Source organism: Podarcis tiliguerta (assembly GCF_965153285.1).
Source record: "Podarcis tiliguerta genome assembly, chromosome: 9".
Classification (NCBI taxonomy): Eukaryota; Metazoa; Chordata; class Lepidosauria; order Squamata; family Lacertidae; genus Podarcis; species Podarcis tiliguerta.
Window position 1 is genome coordinate 2703323 of NC_139542.1, and position 18221 is coordinate 2721543.

At 44.2% G+C, this 18221-nt stretch overlaps 1 protein-coding gene across 2 annotated transcripts; it reads left to right on the forward strand.

Moving 5' to 3' along the window:
- The first annotated feature begins 7127 nt into the window (after positions 1-7127).
- LOC310657682 (C-type lectin domain family 4 member F-like) lies at positions 7128-17756 on the forward strand. 2 transcript variants are annotated; one of them, XM_083398763.1, is made up of 7 exons: positions 7128-7282; positions 8738-8935; positions 11133-11240; positions 13402-13488; positions 14852-15012; positions 16355-16458; positions 17450-17756. In XM_083398763.1, the coding sequence occupies exons 2-7, from the start codon at positions 8845-8847 to the stop codon at positions 17613-17615; spliced, it is 717 nt and encodes a 238-aa protein (XP_083254889.1). In that variant the 5' UTR covers positions 7128-7282; positions 8738-8844; the 3' UTR covers positions 17616-17756. The 2 variants fall into 2 exon arrangements, with proteins under 2 accessions (XP_083254889.1, XP_083254888.1); XM_083398762.1 differs by having other exon boundaries at positions 7128-7273; positions 8717-8935.
- Positions 17757-18221: the final 465 nt, after the last annotated feature.

Consider the following 18221-nt stretch of genomic DNA (forward strand, 5'->3'; position numbering starts at 1 on the left):
CCTTGTTCTTTGTGCTCCCTGAAACCAAGAGAGTTGAGAGGTTGTTTCAGGGGCGTCTTACCCATAGACGTTAGTGGTGCAGGGCGCCAGGGCGCCAGATTTTGGAGGGCACCACAGGTTGAGTGTCTGGGAAGGAGAGTCGGGGCTCACTCCCTTCCCCGCTGTGGGGCAGCCCACTCTTCTCCTCTCAGCCACCCATCGCAGCATGCTGCATCCGGCTCAGGGAAGCCCCTTCACGTCCCCTCTCGCTGGGGCTGCCTGGGTATCTGACGGGCGTGATCGGGAGCGGTCGTGGGGCGCCCCTTTCTGGCCGAGTCGCTGCCTGCGTGCCTCCCTGCAGAGTCTACGAGCGGAGCAGGGAAGCGCCCTGTGTGATCCTGGCGCCAAGCAAGGATGGCACAGCCTGTAAGCCACCTGATCTGCTTGCTGGCACTCCTGTGGCGCAGACTTCCCCGGATGGGGACAGGTAAAGGGCACCGGGCGCTTAGAGGGAGGCTTTGCAGGAGGCCATCTGGGCTGTGATCTGGGCGCCTCTTACTTATGTGCAGTGCCGAGCGTGTGCCGGACCACGTGATGTAAACGAGCCGGGCCAAAGTTGGTCCTCCCCACCTTAAAAATTACAGTTATTATTTGTTGTTCCCTAATACCATTTCCCCCCCAAATTCTTAGCCTCCTCTTTCTTTATCCTTTTTAAAGACCTCACTTAGTTGAAAATATTGAAACCAATCTGTAATCCAATTTGGAATCCCTTCCTTATTTTATTTTTTTAAATCTCTTAAAATTAAGGAGATCCTTATAAGTACCCCAATTCTTATCCAAATTTACTTTTTTCACTGCCACAGCCCCAGTAGGGGATAGCCAATCAAGGGTCTTCCTTTCTAGAAGGTCTTTGTGTCTTGCCAAAACACTACGTAACTTCTTCCTTATTATGTGGTTTAGGAATCCCTTATGTAGCTTGGTTTTTCCATAGTAAAGGTAAGCATGCCCTCCAAAAGATAGGTTGAACTCCTCTAGGTCTGGGATGTTGGCATTTTTTAGTTCCACCCATTCATTCATCCAACACAAACATGCCGCCTCGTAATACAATTTCAGGTCTGGGAGAGCAAACCCCTCTCTTTGGAGAGGAGAAAGCAATAGAAAAATAAATAAATAAACAAAGAATAGAAAAGAGGTTACAAGATAAAGATAAGACAAATAAGATGCCAAAGTAAAGGGTTTTCGATTCTTCATATGTCCACTATATAAAACCAATATTTGCTTCATCCAATCAAATATAACACCCAACAAAGCCACTTTTTTATAAACAAACATGTTCAGTCCTCAAATGGCGCTGGACACTTTCTGCAGTTTTAAAAGTTGTTCCTGGCTTTGTTGAGGGCTCTTTCTCTTCCTTTTGTTGGGGGCGGGGAGTGACTTTCTTGCAGCAGATCAATAAAGATGAGTCTTAAAAAGCCTGCCTTGCTTTTTTTTTTACCTGGTTTTCTTTTTTTTTTTTTATTTCTCTAACTTTTGTTGGTACACTGGATCAATTCATTTCAGGCTTCACTTCCCTGCTTCTTCTCCTCCTGCTTAGCTAGTTCAAGGGTGTCTGAGCATGTGTGCTAACCTCTTCACTCCATAATGGCCATTAGGGCTGGGTGATATACCGTCCAAAACTGGTTTGAAGTCCATATTGTGGCATTGGTTTTTGGCCTGGCAATATATTGTGAATCATGACGTGTGTGCTATGCAAAAATCACAATATGGGAAAAACCATGAAGTCAACCAATGCTTCTCTCACTTCCTGCAGCCCCTGTGAACTCTGCGGGCTCAGCTCTCCCTGCCTTCTGCAGTGGGGCAGCAAATCCCTAGAACTGACACCAGCAAAAATCACAATGCAGGAAAAACTGTGAAGCCAGGCAATGCCTCTACATTGCTCCCTCCTTACTTCAGACGTTGTGATATATCGGTATATCGCAATGCTTAGCTGGTGATATACCACGATGATGAAAACCAGATATTGCCCGGTCCTACTGGCCATATGCCAAGTCTGTTCTCAGAATGGCTTTGTCTGCCAGGAATAATAAAACTTAAGTTTCTTCATTTTTTTTTTTTTAATATTTATTAAGAGTTTAATGGTTACAGAAAAAAAGGAAAAAAACAATAAAAAATGTAACAAACAATACATCAAAAACAAAAAAAAAAATACATCAAAACAACAAGAAAAACAAAAACATTTAAAAACACATCCAATATTTCCACATCTTTACCTTTCATTTACTTGTTTCATCGACTTCCTCACACCTCCCTTTTTTGTATTCTAGTTCAATTAGCTATTTCAGCAAATCCTTTCCATCTTTCTCAAATTTATGTTCTATAATTTACCTTAACACAATCTAACTTTAAATTTTCCACTTTAGCCCATTAACAATCAGTTTTTACTTAATTCTTTATAACATTTCTGCTAAAACCATATAACTTCATTCCTTCTAACATTCATTAATTTTGCAGTATTTCTGTAAATATACTTTGAATTTTTTCCAATCTTCTTCATTCTTTCATCCAGCACTCATACCAGACTCCTTATGTCTGCACAGTATATATATATACCAAACTTCATCAGAACGCACAATAAAAATCACTTCTGGGGCCACCCCAAGACAATGTGCTGGCTGCGTCCATTGCGAAGTGACCATTTTAAACCTGTACAAAGTCACCTCCTAGGAAGTGACCCCGAGATTCCTAATAATTTGTCCCCAGAGAGGAGCACTTTGGAACGGCAGAGGGTTCTATTCCATTCCATTTCTGCAGCTAGTTCCACAGGATTGCTTCCCTTTCTAATGCTTTGCTGAGCTAATCAATGGCACAAATAGATGTGCTCAAAGTATTGATCTGAGGGGCACCTGGTCAAGTAGACTTCTGGCTCCCCAAGAATACTTATCCCTTCTATATCTATCATGGATGCTTTAGCAGAGATTCCCACATTGCACAGGATTGGACCAGAGGATCCTTGGGTTTCCTTCCAACTCTACAATTCTATGATTCTATATGGCACATAGCAAAAGTACATTCCCAACTCCCTTTTATTTCACCAGCTTTTGCTGCTCACATTACAGTTCTAACATTTTCCGCATGCCGCTCTAAGCTCAGAGCGGTGCAAAATCCCAGGAGTTCTAGGCTCTCATTCAGGGTCCAGATTCCTTAGAATGAGCAACAGCTGAGACTGCAGTGTCTTTATGTTATGTGGTTTATTTACACATATACACAATACGAGCCTAGGATGGAGGGGCTCACAGTATCAACACCCCAAAAGATCTTGCTGTTGGGATATTCCGTTCCACCTTAAGGACAGATGTGTGGAATTGTTGTATGTCACATGTTTGTTTACACTCCAGCACAGCTTGCTGGGAACTTCCGTTTGAGTATAGCTTTTGCTTTTAGCTGCTTGCTTTGGACACAAAGGAGATCAGACATGTTTCATTTTGTCCCGATGTATGCTGAATAAAAGGGACGTGGGTGGCGCTGTGGGTTAAACCACAGAGCCCAGGACTTGCCGATCAGAAGGTTGGCGGTTCGAATCCCTGAGATGGGGTGAGCTCCCATTGCTGAGTCCCTGCTCCTGCCAACCTAGCAGTTCAAAAGCACGTCAAAGTGAAAGTAGATAAATAGGTACCGCTCCGGCAGGAAGGGAAACTGTGTTTCCATGCTCTGCTCTGGTTTGCCAGAAGTGGCTTAGTCATGCTGGCCACATGACCCGGAAGCTGTACGCCGGCTCCCTCGGCCAGTAAAGCCAGATGACCGCTGCAACCCCAGAGTCGGCCACGACTGGACCTAATGGTCAGGGGTCCCTTTACCTTACCTATGCTGAATAAACTGCTTGTAAATATGCTCACACAGCCTCTCCAGCCACTTCTGTTGTGTAGCGTTTACTCTGCTGAGTAGTGTGCCCCAGCTTTTGAAGCTCAGGTCGTTGATGCTGCACCAAGGACTGGAGATCACCTGGCACACCGGCCGGTGGGCTGGAGCCAGCTGGAGGCCTGCCAATTGCCCCCGTTTCCTTGGATGCATGCCAACTTGCTTCCCCCCTAGTCACAGCCTTGGAATCCCACAGAAAGCAAGCATGGCTCTCACACCCTGGCTTCTGCCTGCAGCCTTCTTCCAGCTCTCTCACAACCCCTGCACTCACTGTTGCCCTTCTCACTACTTGCCAGGGGAGGGAGGGGGCTCACCCATTTGTCCTCTGGCACAGAGCAACTTCCTTTGTTATACTAATGACGGCACTTAGGGCCATAATCTCAACGAGAAACCTGCCCAGCTCATTCAACAGTGGGATCCTCTATTAGGTTTTAACCCTTGCTGGATCCAGGACCCCGGGGACTGGGAGGAACTCAGGCACCACGCAGGACACCCCTCCCCAACTCACAACAATATTAATATGCTGTTGTCGTGATGGTGGCAATTTTAGGCAAAATTCCATGATGCTTATGTGGGAATGTTCTGGGGTGCAGGAGAGGATATATTGACTAATTATATCCTTATCCAACTTGTGCTAACAAGTTCCCAAAATATCAGCAGAGTTTATAGACATTCCCCTTTAAGTTCGCAACGGTAACGCTTGCACAGGTTCGCTAGAACCTCTATAATAATTACTCTGGTAATTTCCCCTTTTGTTCCCTCTTAAAATACAAGACACGACACAGTCTTTATAAAAGTATAAAAGAGTTTACTCACGTTCTGTTCACAATATGACCCCAGAAGGCAGACAGGCTTAAAAAGGTTACATACACTTAGAATCTATCTTGTAGCAAGATAGTCCTTATCTCCTCTCTTGGCTGGGAGCCAAGAGAGCATCCTTAGATGTTTCCTCATCGAAGGAAGATGGCAGAGAGAGAGAGATGGCTGCCTGCCCTGTGCTTTTAACATTTACCTGCACAGGTGAGGCCACACCCACCTCTGGTCACATGCGGAGGAAGTCTGTCCCCAGGAAGTTTACCTGCTTGCTAGACAGACATCCCTCCCCATGTTCTAACATGTACACTCTAGGAATGTTGTCATTGACTGCTCCTGTGTTTACATCCCACAGTTTATTGGGGCAGAACTGTAGCTGACCACTTGCAACTTCTAGACCAAGGGAAGTTCCACAAAGACTGCAAGGTAGTAATCCACTCTGGAAGTTACCAGTGTCAGGTTCATTATATTTATTTATTGTTTGTTTGTTTCATAAATATACCACAAAGTTTTACAGTGAAGCAAAATATACAGGAAGTTAGCCACAACAGGCGCTGTAGCTCTCCAATGGTTTGGCTTCACCCTTGAAGTCGTGCTCTTCTGTTGTCCCCCAAGACAGATGGGATGCCAGCAGTAAAATACTTAAAAAGTTCAAGCTACCATGGCCAAGCTATCTTAGTCCACAAGTGCCCTAGGAACTGAAGCTGGAAGAAGGCACTCCCAGCTACTGATAGTTGGTTAGAATATGGTGTTGACAAAGCCAAGGCTGCAGGTTCGATTCTCATAAGGGGCAGCTGCATATTCCTGTTAGATTTCTGTTATGCCACTGTGCAGTTTTTGGAGTCGCAAGACTCTATTGACATTCCAGACTGCTGGAAGTCGCACAGGAGATGGGAGACGGATGTTGATGTTACTGGTTTCCTGTTCCTTTGTTCCAGTTGTCCACTGTCTCTTACAGCTCACAGAGAGCAGATGTATATTATTTTCTATCCTGCGTAGTTAGGAATTAATGTAGCAATGGAGCACATTTCTCGGCTCCTTCTGCTGTTTGGATACTGTGCGTAATGGGGGAGCGTGCCTGAGCCTCATCAAAGGCTTAGGTCATTAATCATCGTTGGAGGAGAGCTTGGATGGATTCCGAAGATACGACGAGGAGGAGAGCCATTACAGCTCCGTTGTATGGAACCTCCGACAATTCCTGCATTGGACCAGATGATTCTCAGGGCCCCATCCTACTCTACAATTCTATGGTTCTATGTCCCTCAAGTAACAGAGATGGATCTAGAAGTACTTGCAGACTACATGCTTCTTCCTTCTGAAGCAATTCAACCCTGTCCAAAAAAGGTAACTAACTTATCTCTGTTGTGATGCAGCCAAGGAATCAGGGACAATTGGCAGGCCCCCAGCAGGTCCCAGCCCACCAGCCAGTGTGCCAGGCGATCTCCAGTCCTTGGATCAGCATGAAACTGTGACCTGAGCTTCAGAAGCCTTCAGAAGCTGGGCACACACACTCAGCAAAGTAAATAACACTGTGCAACAGAAGTGGCAGGAGATGGCTGTGTGAGCATATTTGCAAGCAGTTTATTCAGCGTACAGCAGGACAAAAGGAGACATGTCTTCTCTCCTTCGTGTCCAAAAGCAAGCAGCATAAGCCAAAGCTCTACACAAACGGAAGTTCCCAGCAAGCTGTGCTGGAGTGTAAACAGGCATGTGACACACAACAGCCATGCCTGTACTTAAGGTGGAACGGAATATCCTAACAATCTCCAGGACACAGGAGCCATTCACCCACAGAGCCAGGATTTAAAACCAGTTTGTTGAATATGTAAGGAAAGAAAAATAGATTATGGATGTAATTGTAAAGAGAAAAGATGTTGTAAGATCTGTAAAGTTTTTAAATTGCAATAAAAAAATCATTAAAAAAAAATAGAACCAGTTGATTGACCTCCATCCAGTCCACCATTGCACTCAGGTATCAATGCAGAACCAACCAACTTCACTTCCACTTCCAATTCAGATGGTACAAAGAAAGAGCAGCGTGTCATCAGCATTCAGATGAAACTTTGCTTCAGATCCCCAATGACTTCTCCCCAACTGTCTCATACACCCCCCAACCTCATCTCAGCCGCAAAATATTTCCAGGGGCTAGGGAGATGGGAGATGGCTAGTCTCACAAAGCAGGTGAGGAGCTTGTTGATACCATTGCCCATGATGGGTGGAGATGGTCTTGCTCCACTTTCTTTGACATGGGATGCCAGAGACTGCTGCCTCACCCTGCCCCCCACCCCTAAATGCCATCACAATTCACCTTACCTTTCAGCTACAGGTGAGATTGTGAATGGTGGGAGGGGGGAGCAGGCAGCCAATCAGCAAGCAGCTGGACTCCCAGGGCTGTCGCTTGCACCACATTGAGAAAACAAAGGAAGTTAGTAAGGCGGGAGGAGGGAGTGGCGATGTGCAATGCAGATGAGAAGTATTGCAGGAATCAATTGCATCAAACTCGGAGGAAGAGCACGTGATAGCCTTTAATGGTATCCAGGCAGGGAATCCTAAGATAAAGGAGAAGGTACAGTATGTGGCCCCCCAATGCTGTAATCCCAGAGAATTTCACTTCAGCCTCCAGTTAGTAGAGTTGAGATGGTTTCTTTCCGGCCCTTTGCAGAGAGAACAATTTCATCGGATAACTTTTTAAATTGCTAAAAGCAGCTGCTCTTTTCCAGCCTTCTGCAACTTGAAGATGTTTCCCTCCTAAGATCTGCCTCCCGTGAACCACCCTGAGACCCCTGGATATAGGGCGGTATATAAATTAAATTAATAATAATAATAATCACCTTTGCACATGCAACCAGCCGCTGCTTTGTGACCACCCAGTGTTGACAGTTCCCGCTGCTGATTGGGTGTTGTGCACAGTGCCAATTTCCCCGTTGTTACAGAGCAGCGTCTTTTTCCCGATCCCGTGTTAGCCATGCTGTCAGTAGAAAACCATATCAATCCAGATGTTAAGCGTAAAGAGTTGATCTTCTTTCTTATGACAGCAGCAAGACAAATAGTTGCTTCCAACTGGGGGAGAAAAGCACCACAGACCCAATGTAATGTGGAATATAGCACTTACAGAACGCTGAACTGACCGTCGGAGTGCTATAACAAGAATAACAAAGAAAGATAGCTTTGTCTTCCTGATTTATATCGTTTCGTAACAATGATACAGTAATCTCTCTTCTGTCTGATGGCTCATTCAAACTTCTGTTTCCCCTGCAACCTCCCCCCTGGGCAAACCGTGGTTTACCTCTGAATCAGAACCAACAGCAACCAGGTTCCCCGCAGGGTGCCGTTTGTTCCGATTCAGTGTTAAATCGGAAAGCAGCAGGGCAAAGGGAAAACCACTCAGACCTGTATTTAGAAATCAGGGAACAAGCGGAAGCGTGTGCCATGACTTGTAGAAGCCAACTGGCCCAGAAAATGTTAGCCTTGGGCCCACTGTTGGTTGTTGATACCACACCATCCTTTGACCAGTGCGATCAGCGGAGTATGCACTGCTCCAGAACACCAAAGTCTGTAGTCGTCCGTTTACAGAGTTCCCGGTTAAGAAAACTCCTTTCCAACTCAGTCCAGTTTAGAGTATGAAATGAAGTCTCCAGCCTTCTATCTGTCAGCCTTACTAACAAGGCTAGAGAGGCTAGCAAATAGAAGGCTAGAGAGCCTCTTTCTGTTCTTCCCTTGAGAGATATGCATTTGGGCTGATCTGCCCATTTTTCTAAACTATTGATTGTATACCGCTTAGACGTCACTGTACAGCCCGATGATTACAAGGTTTAACATCGGTACATGCGTTTGTCGCAGAAGGCAACACTTTACATTTGCTATGGTGTTTTTTTTTTAAATCAAAAAAAGTTTGTAAATAAGTAAATAAACCCCAGATGGGCAAAAGTGAACCTGATGGTAAATCTTTCCCTCGATGAGTCATCTTCACACTCAGTTTTTTTGGTTTAATTTCTTCTTGTCATTCAAGCTATGGCACCTAAACCGAAAGCAAAACCGAAAGCAACACCGAAAGCAAAAGCCCCTCCAAAGAAAAAAGCACCCACACCAGGATCGCCATCGCCACCGCCACCGCCACGAAAACCTATCGTTTTTCTCATGAATGAAACCCGTGTGAGAGTCGTGTGGACTGTCATCACTATCGCTATAATAACCTTAATCTGCGTGGCAATCGGGATGGGTGTTTCCTGTAAGTTCAGCTCCCCCTGATCATGCACCCCCCTGAACCATCCCAAATAAATTGTCCTACTTGGGTTCTCCCACTGAAAGGGGACTAGATTCTCATTGCAGCGTTTTGGGCTCGATGACCCTTTCGTAGCTGTCAACGTTTCCCTTTTTTTAAGGGAAATTCCCTTATTCCGAATAGGATTCCTCGCAAGAAAAGGGATAAGTTGACAGCTATGGACCCTTTGGGTCCCTTCCAACTCTACAGTCACTATGATTACATAGGCCAGACTGTTACCTAGGGCTGGGCGATGTCTGGTTTCCAACATTGTGATACTGTATATCACTAGCTAAGCATTTCGATATACCAATATATCACAATGTCTGAAATAAAGATGGAGCATTGGCTGGCTTCATGGTTTCCCTGACATTGTGATTTTTGCATAGCACACACGTCATGGTTCGCGATATATGTTAGGACCGTCCTACCCTCGTGTAGAACCCTGGCAGAGACTGGCATGCCTGACTGGCATGTTCTCTCCCTCCTGGTCAATCGTTCGGGAGCTTCAAAAGCTTTCTTCTGCCTGAACATCACAGTGACTGATACCAAGAAGCATCAGCACACTTAGGGACTCGCAGAGTATTCACAGTTTCCGTAACAGACCTCAGTAGCACAGCATTTTGGCTAATCTACATTTATTTACATATAATACACTCGGAGCATTCTGACTTAGTTCCTTCCTCTTTCTCATCAGACAGCAAAGAGAGGAAGGACAAAGGACAATAGTCCCACTAACACAGTAACATTAACATCCTGTCTGTGTCACTTCCCACACTGTGTAATGAAAACATACACCGTCATGTGATAGATTACAATCCCATGACAGCAAACACGGAGCAAGAATCCTAACAAGGTCAAAAATTATGAAACCGATATCACGATATGGACTTCAAACTGGTTTTGGACAGTATATCAATATATCTCCCAGCCCTAGTGAGCAAGGGAGCGCAGGGTTGGGCCTGAAGGCCACCCCACATCTAGAATGCATCTGTTGGCTGTGCCCTTGGTGAATATGAGAAGGGACGGTTGGCAGGGTCCCTGGTCATGTGGCCAGAAGAGCTGGGTGTTCTTCATGCACCAGAGATGAGGCTTTCCTCAAGCCCTTTGCACTTTGAGGGGTTCAAACCCAAATCCCCACTGCTGGCCTCTACAGCTGATGTTGCATGGATAGAGTTGCCATATGTCTGGAATTTCCTGGACATAGCCGGCAAAACTAAAGGCGATTTGAGATTTTGCAAACAAAACACACCAACCTTTTGTATCCAGATTTTCACTTTTTGAAATATGGCAACCCTATGCATGGCTCAATGGCAGATGAGAGCCGTGGAGCCATCGCTTTGCAGACTTCAGTACTAAACAGGTGGACATGGGGAGGGGACAGGAGCAGTGAGATACACAACCCCTGGAGGGGGTGAGTGGCAGACAGTGTTTTCCTTCAAGCTGTTGAACTCCTTCACACATGCAATGCACCAAGAGAACTTCATTTAAGACCTCGTGCTGGGTTTAAAACCCAACTAGTAATACAAATATTCTTTGATGGATCTAGCGATGGGGGAGAAACTCAGTCCGGGTAACATTTGACACTGAATCTATCTGCACCAACATACAGCCGACCTCAGAAATTAGCACGTCTCTGAATTTTTCGATGCCAGCGTTTATGAAAATGTATAGAACACAGGAAATGTGCATAAAAACGAATGTCATATTTAAAAGTCATTATAGGAGGAATTTGTAACATATTAGGAGAAAAATGTGTGTGCATTACTCACTCAAAACCGCATACACAAATGTGCTTATTAGAAGCAATTCACAGGACAAAGCTGAAGAATTTTCATGAGTCTTTAAAAATAATAATAACAATAATAATAATAATTGCAAAATGCTTCAGAGAGATGGAGCATTGCATTTAAGATTAGAAAAATGGAGAGTATTCAAATGAAGATGATGTAAATAATAATAATAATAATAATAATAATACTCCCATCTGACTGGGTTGCCCCAGCCACTTTGGGCGGGGCAACAGGTCCTCTGTGGGGTCTTCTCCTTTGCCTCCTGAAAGTGAAAAATCCTTTGTAGACTCCTAGGTATCAAATGAAGCAGATTGGGGCAGAAATTGGGCACCTGCAAATCTTAGCACTCATCCTTGTCTTTATAACTTTAGATCGCAAGCTGAAAAGAGCACCTAAAGATCCTCGCACAGATCCACTGATCACGCTGAGGAGCACAATGGCTGCCTCACTAAACCGTCCTAAGATCAATTCCGAAAATGGTAAGTGGATAAGCAAGGATGGTTTGTTCCTGACTGGGTTTTAAAAGGGGATGGAGGCTGCTTCCATTCCACTGAAGCAAATATGAAGGACTGCCTTGAAGGCATCGCAGATAAGACACAGATGTAGACTTTTGGTCAGGCTTTATGGAAAATGTCACCACTTCTGTGTACCACAGGTTTGCAAGGAACTCGCAACTTACACGCATTTAACTTGCAAGATTTCAAATTTATGTGCTGGGCGGCCAGTCAAAATTACATGAATTGAAAGCGTGTAAGGCATAGTGCTTAAAAACTCTTTTTGCACGGAGCTTTCCTGCCACAAGAATAGCTTTTAACCTCTCTACTTTGCTCACTGGGCTCTGGGCATCTTCTCCCATGTGCTCTAGAGTCTCTTTCGAGATCTCTCATGGCCCTGTGAGATCTCATGAGAGCCCCGAGAGACAGCAGGAGAGGCTTCTAGAGCCTGATAAGCAAAGTGAAGAGCCTAAGAGTTATCCATCTTGTGTGTGTTCACAGGGAGTAAGGTCCACAATGTGGGAATGTTCAGGGATGCAGGAGAGGATATATTGTTTGATTATAGCATTTCCAACATGTGTAAACAAGTTCACAATTTAGCAGAGTAACATTCCCCTTTTTAAACTTGCAGCGGATGTGTTTGCTCAGGCTCGCTAAAGCCTCTATAATAACTGTTCTGGTATTTCCCCCTTATTCCCTCATAAAAGATAAGACACGACACAGTCTTCTATAAAAGTATAAAAAGAGTTTACTCACATTCTGTTCACAATGGGATCCCAGAAGGCAGACTTAGCTTAGAAAAGGAAGCTAAACTATCTCATAAGGAGACAGTCCCTTTGTCCTCTTTTGGCTGGAGGCCAAGAGAGCATCTTTGGCTAAGCAGATGTTGCTTCTTTGATGCATGTAGTCACAGAGAGAGAGATGGCTGCCCTGCCCTGTGCTTTTGTTGTTACCTGCACAGGTGAGGCCACGCCCACCTCTAGTCACATGCAGAGGAAGGCTGGGCTGGGTGGGTTCTGTTATCTATCTCTATCTCTATCTCTATCTCTATCTCTATCTCTATCTCTATCTCTATCTCTATCTCTATCTCCATTCTCTCATCTATCTCTTTTTTAAAATATATATATTTATTAATTTTTAAACATATAAGTTCCAACAATCATTTAACATAACTTCTTATACAATGTTTTAGACTTCCGTCAACAACCTCTGATGATTTTCCGTTCTTTATCACTTATTCTCCATTTCTTAATTTCTTTTTTACTTTTAATTGTCCTTAACTAATAATTCTTTTCAAAGCCTTCCTTGCAATATTTCACAAAGTCCTCCTTGCAGAACTTCTTGCAGTCCTACTAGCGTAATCTGTTTATCACAATTGCTTTTCAAATAATTCAAATATTTACTCCAGTCCTCTAAGAATCTCTGATCCCACAGGTTTCAAATCCTTCCTGTTAATTTATCTAATTCTGCATAGCCCAATAATTTCATTTGCCATTCTTCTTTCGTCGGTAATTCTTCTTGCTTCCATTTTTCTGACAATAATATTCTATCTATATCTTTCTATCTATATCTATCTATCTATCATCTATCTATCATCTATCTATCTATCTATCATCTATCTATCTATCTATCTATCTATCTATCTATCTATCTATCTATCTATATCTCTATCTCTATCATCTATCTATCTATCTATCTATCTATCTATCTATCTATCTATCTATCATCTATCATCTATCTATATCTATCTATCTATCTATCTATCATCTATCTATCTATCTATCTATCTATCTATCTATCATCTATCTATCTATCTATCATCTATCTATCTATCATCTATCATCTATCTATCATCTATCTATCTATCTATCTATCTATCTATCTATCTATCTATCTATCTATCATCTATCTATCTATCTATCTATCATCTATCTATCTATCTATCTATTATCTATCTATCTATCTATCTATCTATCTATCTATCTATCATCTATCATCTACCTATCTATCTAGCTATCTAGTTTTGTTCTCACACCAGACTTCCCTGGTTGTAAGGCTAAGATATAAATACTTAACCATAACAAGCAAATGTGTCTGTGGTGGTGAAGGTGAAGAAGAAACCTTCTAACTGTGGGAATGCTTATAGCCATGCAGGTAGCAGAAGAAGTGAAGACATTGCCAGACCATTTAGAAGAGGCTGAAAAGGCCTACAAGAAACGGAAACTGAAGTACCGTAAGTAGCTGCATGCCTGAACTCAGCACTTTTTGAAAATGCAAGGGCGATCAAATGCCAAGAGGCACATGCTTAAATTGCAAAAAGGACACACACACCCCGGCTGGCAGGCACAAAGATTAGAGGCCACTTTGGTTGAACGCCAGATGTGGCACAGAGAGGAAGTTATGAAACACATCTGTTGGCTCTTGCGCAAACAGATTGCACAAACAGGCAGAAGCGCCTGCGTTTTTGTATTTGATAGCATATTATTGAAAGACAGAAAACTATATACAAAACAGAATCCTTTTCTTTGCTGCTTCTCTCTCTGTTGCATCCACCACCACTACTGTTCTCCTCAAACTGCCTGCCATGCAGGAGTGACAGCTTGGCCCCACAACTGTGGGTGCCCAGCGCCATGGGTGCCATGCAGTGTGCATGGCTCTGGCACCAAAATTTGTGAGTGCCCAGCCCCTTTGTGGGGAATTTTGTGGGTGCCCGGGCACTCAGGGCCCCAAGGAGTTGGCACCTTTGCTGCCACTTACTGTACCAAGGCCAAACTGTATTTACAGCTTCTGAGCTCCAGTGTGCATGGTTTTGGTTTGTCTCAGCTTCTCATTTTTCTGGTCTTCTCAAGATTTCCACAACCACGTGCGATTTGTTTTTTGTTTTGTTTTTTAAAGAAGAGGTTCTCACAAAAACAAACCAGCATTTTGGAGCAAGCTTCTTCCTCATATGCACATAGTCATATGAAATTGTGGTATATATATATATACTTTGGCAAAATGATTTCAGCTCACAAGATGCATTCTTGTGTGCTACCTCCGCAAGACATAAGCATTTAACACAAACTTCACTTTAGTATATGCATTTTTGGGAAATTCCTTGGCTGGAGAACTGAAATTCAAAATTCAGAAAATTCGGGGAATGGTTGTGTTTCAGGTCATGCATTATTTCAGAAAGTGCTGGCTGGGAGGGTCATGGTTCTGCTGCAAGAGGACCTTGGCTCTACCTCACTGTGGAGCAGAGCTCTAGATTTTAAGTATGTGTTGAAGTGATGGGTTGGTGTTCCTGGGCTCACAGAAAATGGGGAAATCTGAATTCAGTTCTAACGGGACCCAGAAGTGGGTTCTGCAGCAATTCCCAATATTTCTTATATTTGGGGTCCCTCCCTTCCCATAAGGAGCTCAGAGCAGCGTGGATTGGATTACCCAATTTATCGGCACAAGAACCCTTGGAGGTAGGCTAGCCTGCAAGAATTCGCCCACGTCACCCATTGTTCCTCAGGGACGAGTGTGTGTGTGTGTGTGTGTGTGTTGTGTTGAATTCAACTATGTACAGAAGAGAACACATTATCCTCTTCTTCCTACTTATTTCTTCTTAGAATCCTTCTTCATTAAAGGTGGGAAGTCTTCTGGTAGGTGGGATGCTTTCGGGAGGAATCTCTACTACATTTCAAAAGGAAAAAAGAGCTGGTATGATGCTGAGAATTTCTGCGAGTCCAGAGATGCCCATTTGGCCTCCATCCTGACGGATGAAGAACAGGTTATAGACATCTGCTTCTCTCCTTTCTGTTCTCACATGCAAATATTGTACGATTTCTTGCCTGCTTCCTATCCACACATCCCAGCTGGATAGCTCGGTTGGTTAGAGTGTGGTGCTAAGAACACCAAGGTTGCAGGTTCGATCCCCGTAAGGGACAGCTGCTTATTCCTGCATTGCAGGGGCTTAGGCTAGAAAATCCGCAGGGTACCTTCCAACTCGATGATTTTGCTACTATTCTGCCTTTGTAGCATCAATGCAATGGCTTGAAAATTCTGTCCCAAATAGTCCCGGGCCTCCATGAAAGCTTACAAGAGGCTCCTCAATTAAGTTAGAAATGACAGGCAGGCTTCACTGAAAGGCATTTGTCCCTCCACGCCTGACCTTTCTGGAACAGGAGAACATGGTTCTTTGGCACAATCCCATTGCACATGCAGCGATGGTGAAGCCCAGTAGGCAATGGTAGAATCTCAATGTAAAGTCATAATAGAACACAGCCCAGAATATTTTGCAACCTGCAGAGGCTCCATTACAGTTGTGTAAGCAGTTTCTTGGCTCGGAACCTGAGGCGAAGAATTTTTTAAAATGAAAATTGTTTATGTGGGTTACACTGAATCTGTTGCAGATATTAATGTTGCGCAGTCTGAAGTGACTGGAAGCGTAAGAACTGAGGCCTTTGGAAATGAAACCTTGTGCAGGCTCATAAAAATATTATTCAAAGTTTTACTGGCAGAACTCTTCAAAAACAGAACACAAGCATCAAAGATACAATCAAAATATCTGTACATTGTCTTGTGCTGTCCAGCACAGGCTCAACATCTTAGAAAAGATGAAATGATCCAAGCAGACTGAGAAGCAGAGGTCTGTTTCTCCCCACAGCCTTCATTCCAGCCTCCATTGGCTTTAGGCTGCTTACTCTCTCTTCAGGAGAGCTTCATTTGCAGCCTCATTCCATAGAGTTTAAGAGATAAAGGAAGCTTTCCAGATGGCAAATTTGCAATCCAATACCTCTCACATGATCTAAGGTTACAACACTCACACGTTAGCTACCAGAGAACAACAATCAGTTAATTCTCAACTCAGCAAGAGCTCAGAGTGCTCTTGTTGGCTTTAATACAGCCCCATGTTAAACCTTTCAGCAATATACCTTTAGCCATTCTTCATCTCTGCGACAATTAAACCAATTATACTGAACAGAACCTAACTTTTCTTACCACACATTTAGGGCTACGTTGGCAAATCTGTGAAGGCTTACCGACATGTGCAACCCCAGGCAGGCTGTTGTCTCTTTCTTGCCTCAATGACCTGACACAATGTCGAGTGAGGTTGTTCCTTCTTTCTACAGAACTTTGTCACTTCCCTGCTCAGTGACCCCACTTGGATAGGCCTTACAGATGAAACGGAGGAAGGCAAATGGGAATGGACAGATGGCTCCCGATTTAAAAAAGAGTAAGTCTGAAATAGGTGGTGTCGAGGAATTGTTCCCAAACACTAGAGTCAAGTCATCTTGCAGAAATTGCTGCAGCATTTCACACAGAAGTGTTTCCTGTGTCACGGACATTCATGGACCAGGGTGTGTGTATATGTGAAGGCGGGAGGCGCATAATGGAGTAAACCCCTGAACACCTTCTTTTTTCCATGTTCTAAGATATGCACTGTATTATGGTGTTCAGATGGTTCTTTCCCAGGTATAGACGAGCACACTTACTTGCCTGTCAAATGTCCCACACTATTCAGAATCTGAAAAGGTAAAGGTAAAGGGGCCCCTGACCATTAGGTCCAGTCGTGGCCGACTCAGGGGTTGCGGTGCTCATCTTGCTTTACTGGCCAAGGGAGCCGGCGTACAGCTTCTGGGTCATGTGGCCAGCATGACAAAGCCGCTTCTGGCGAACCAGAGCAGCGCACGGAAATGCCGTTTACCTTCCCGCTGGAGTGGTACCTATTTGTCTACTTGCACTTGGGTGTGCTTTCGAACTGCTAGGTTGGCAGGAGCTGGGACCGAGCAATGGGAGCTCACCCCATCACAGGGATTCAAACCGCTGACCTTCTGATTGGCAAGCCCTAGGCTCAGTGGTTTAACCCACAGCGCCACCCACGTCCCTATTCAGAATCTTGCAAGGGTCCAAATACAGTCTGATACAGCCTCTCCTCTTCCTGGGAAAAGGAGACACCCATCCCATAGTTATTTTGAGGTGTGGTTAAGTTTCTGTGTTACGCTTCACAACTTGCAGGGATTTCTTTTTAATAATAATAATAATAATAATAATAATAATAATGATGATGATGTTGGGGAGCGTCTAAAAATGTGGCCCTCCTGCCTCCCACAATCCAAGGGGGCATCCCATTCTCACCCCACAGGTCTCAGCATGCCTTGCTTCCTCCTCATTGGTAGACCCAGCCTGTCCCTATCTTTCCTGTTTAATGGGAAGTCTTTCCGCAGGTACTGGTCTCAAAATGAGCCTCCCCACAGACAGCAAAACAGAGAAATAGAGGAGGACTGTGTCTCCATCGTGCCTGCAAGTAACAAATATAACTGGAACGATGCCTACTGTCATGAACAGCGCAGATGGGTTTGCAAGGAAAACCTGGATATCGAAGAACTGTAAAGTTGGGGGAACCAACGCTTGTGTGAAGACAGAATGCTTTGCATTTCACCATCCAACCCCATGGAAAGCCTTCAGAGCTACAGAATAAACATAAACGTCCGATTCCATCCAAGCACCGTTCCTTTAGCTGCCTGAAACCAAGAGAGATTAGAGTGTGCTTTGTTATTATCTGTTGGCTGTGGGGATCTGTTTCTCAGGTGATGGGTACCTGGAAACTGGCACCTATTGGACCTTGCAGGCCTGCTAGCAAGTCACAGAGCATGACCAGTTGTTCTGGTGCTCTTCTCAGATACGATGGACACTTAACATACCCTCCAACATTTCTCTGATAAAAATAGAGACAACCCCTCAATATATCTCTGATGAAAATAGGGATGCCCTAAGGAAAAGTGGGATGTTCTGGGGTCAAATCAGAAACTGGGACAGCTTCTCTAAATCCGGGACTTTCTTTGGAAAACAGGGGCACTTGGAGGGTCTCTGTTTAAGCACTGCAGTTGCACTAATACCTGTCACAGTTGCTTCCTTGCTGCTTCTACGGGACCGCCTCTCCTGGTCTGCCCTACAGAGGACCTTAAGGTCCATGAATAACCATAATTTAGAGGTCCC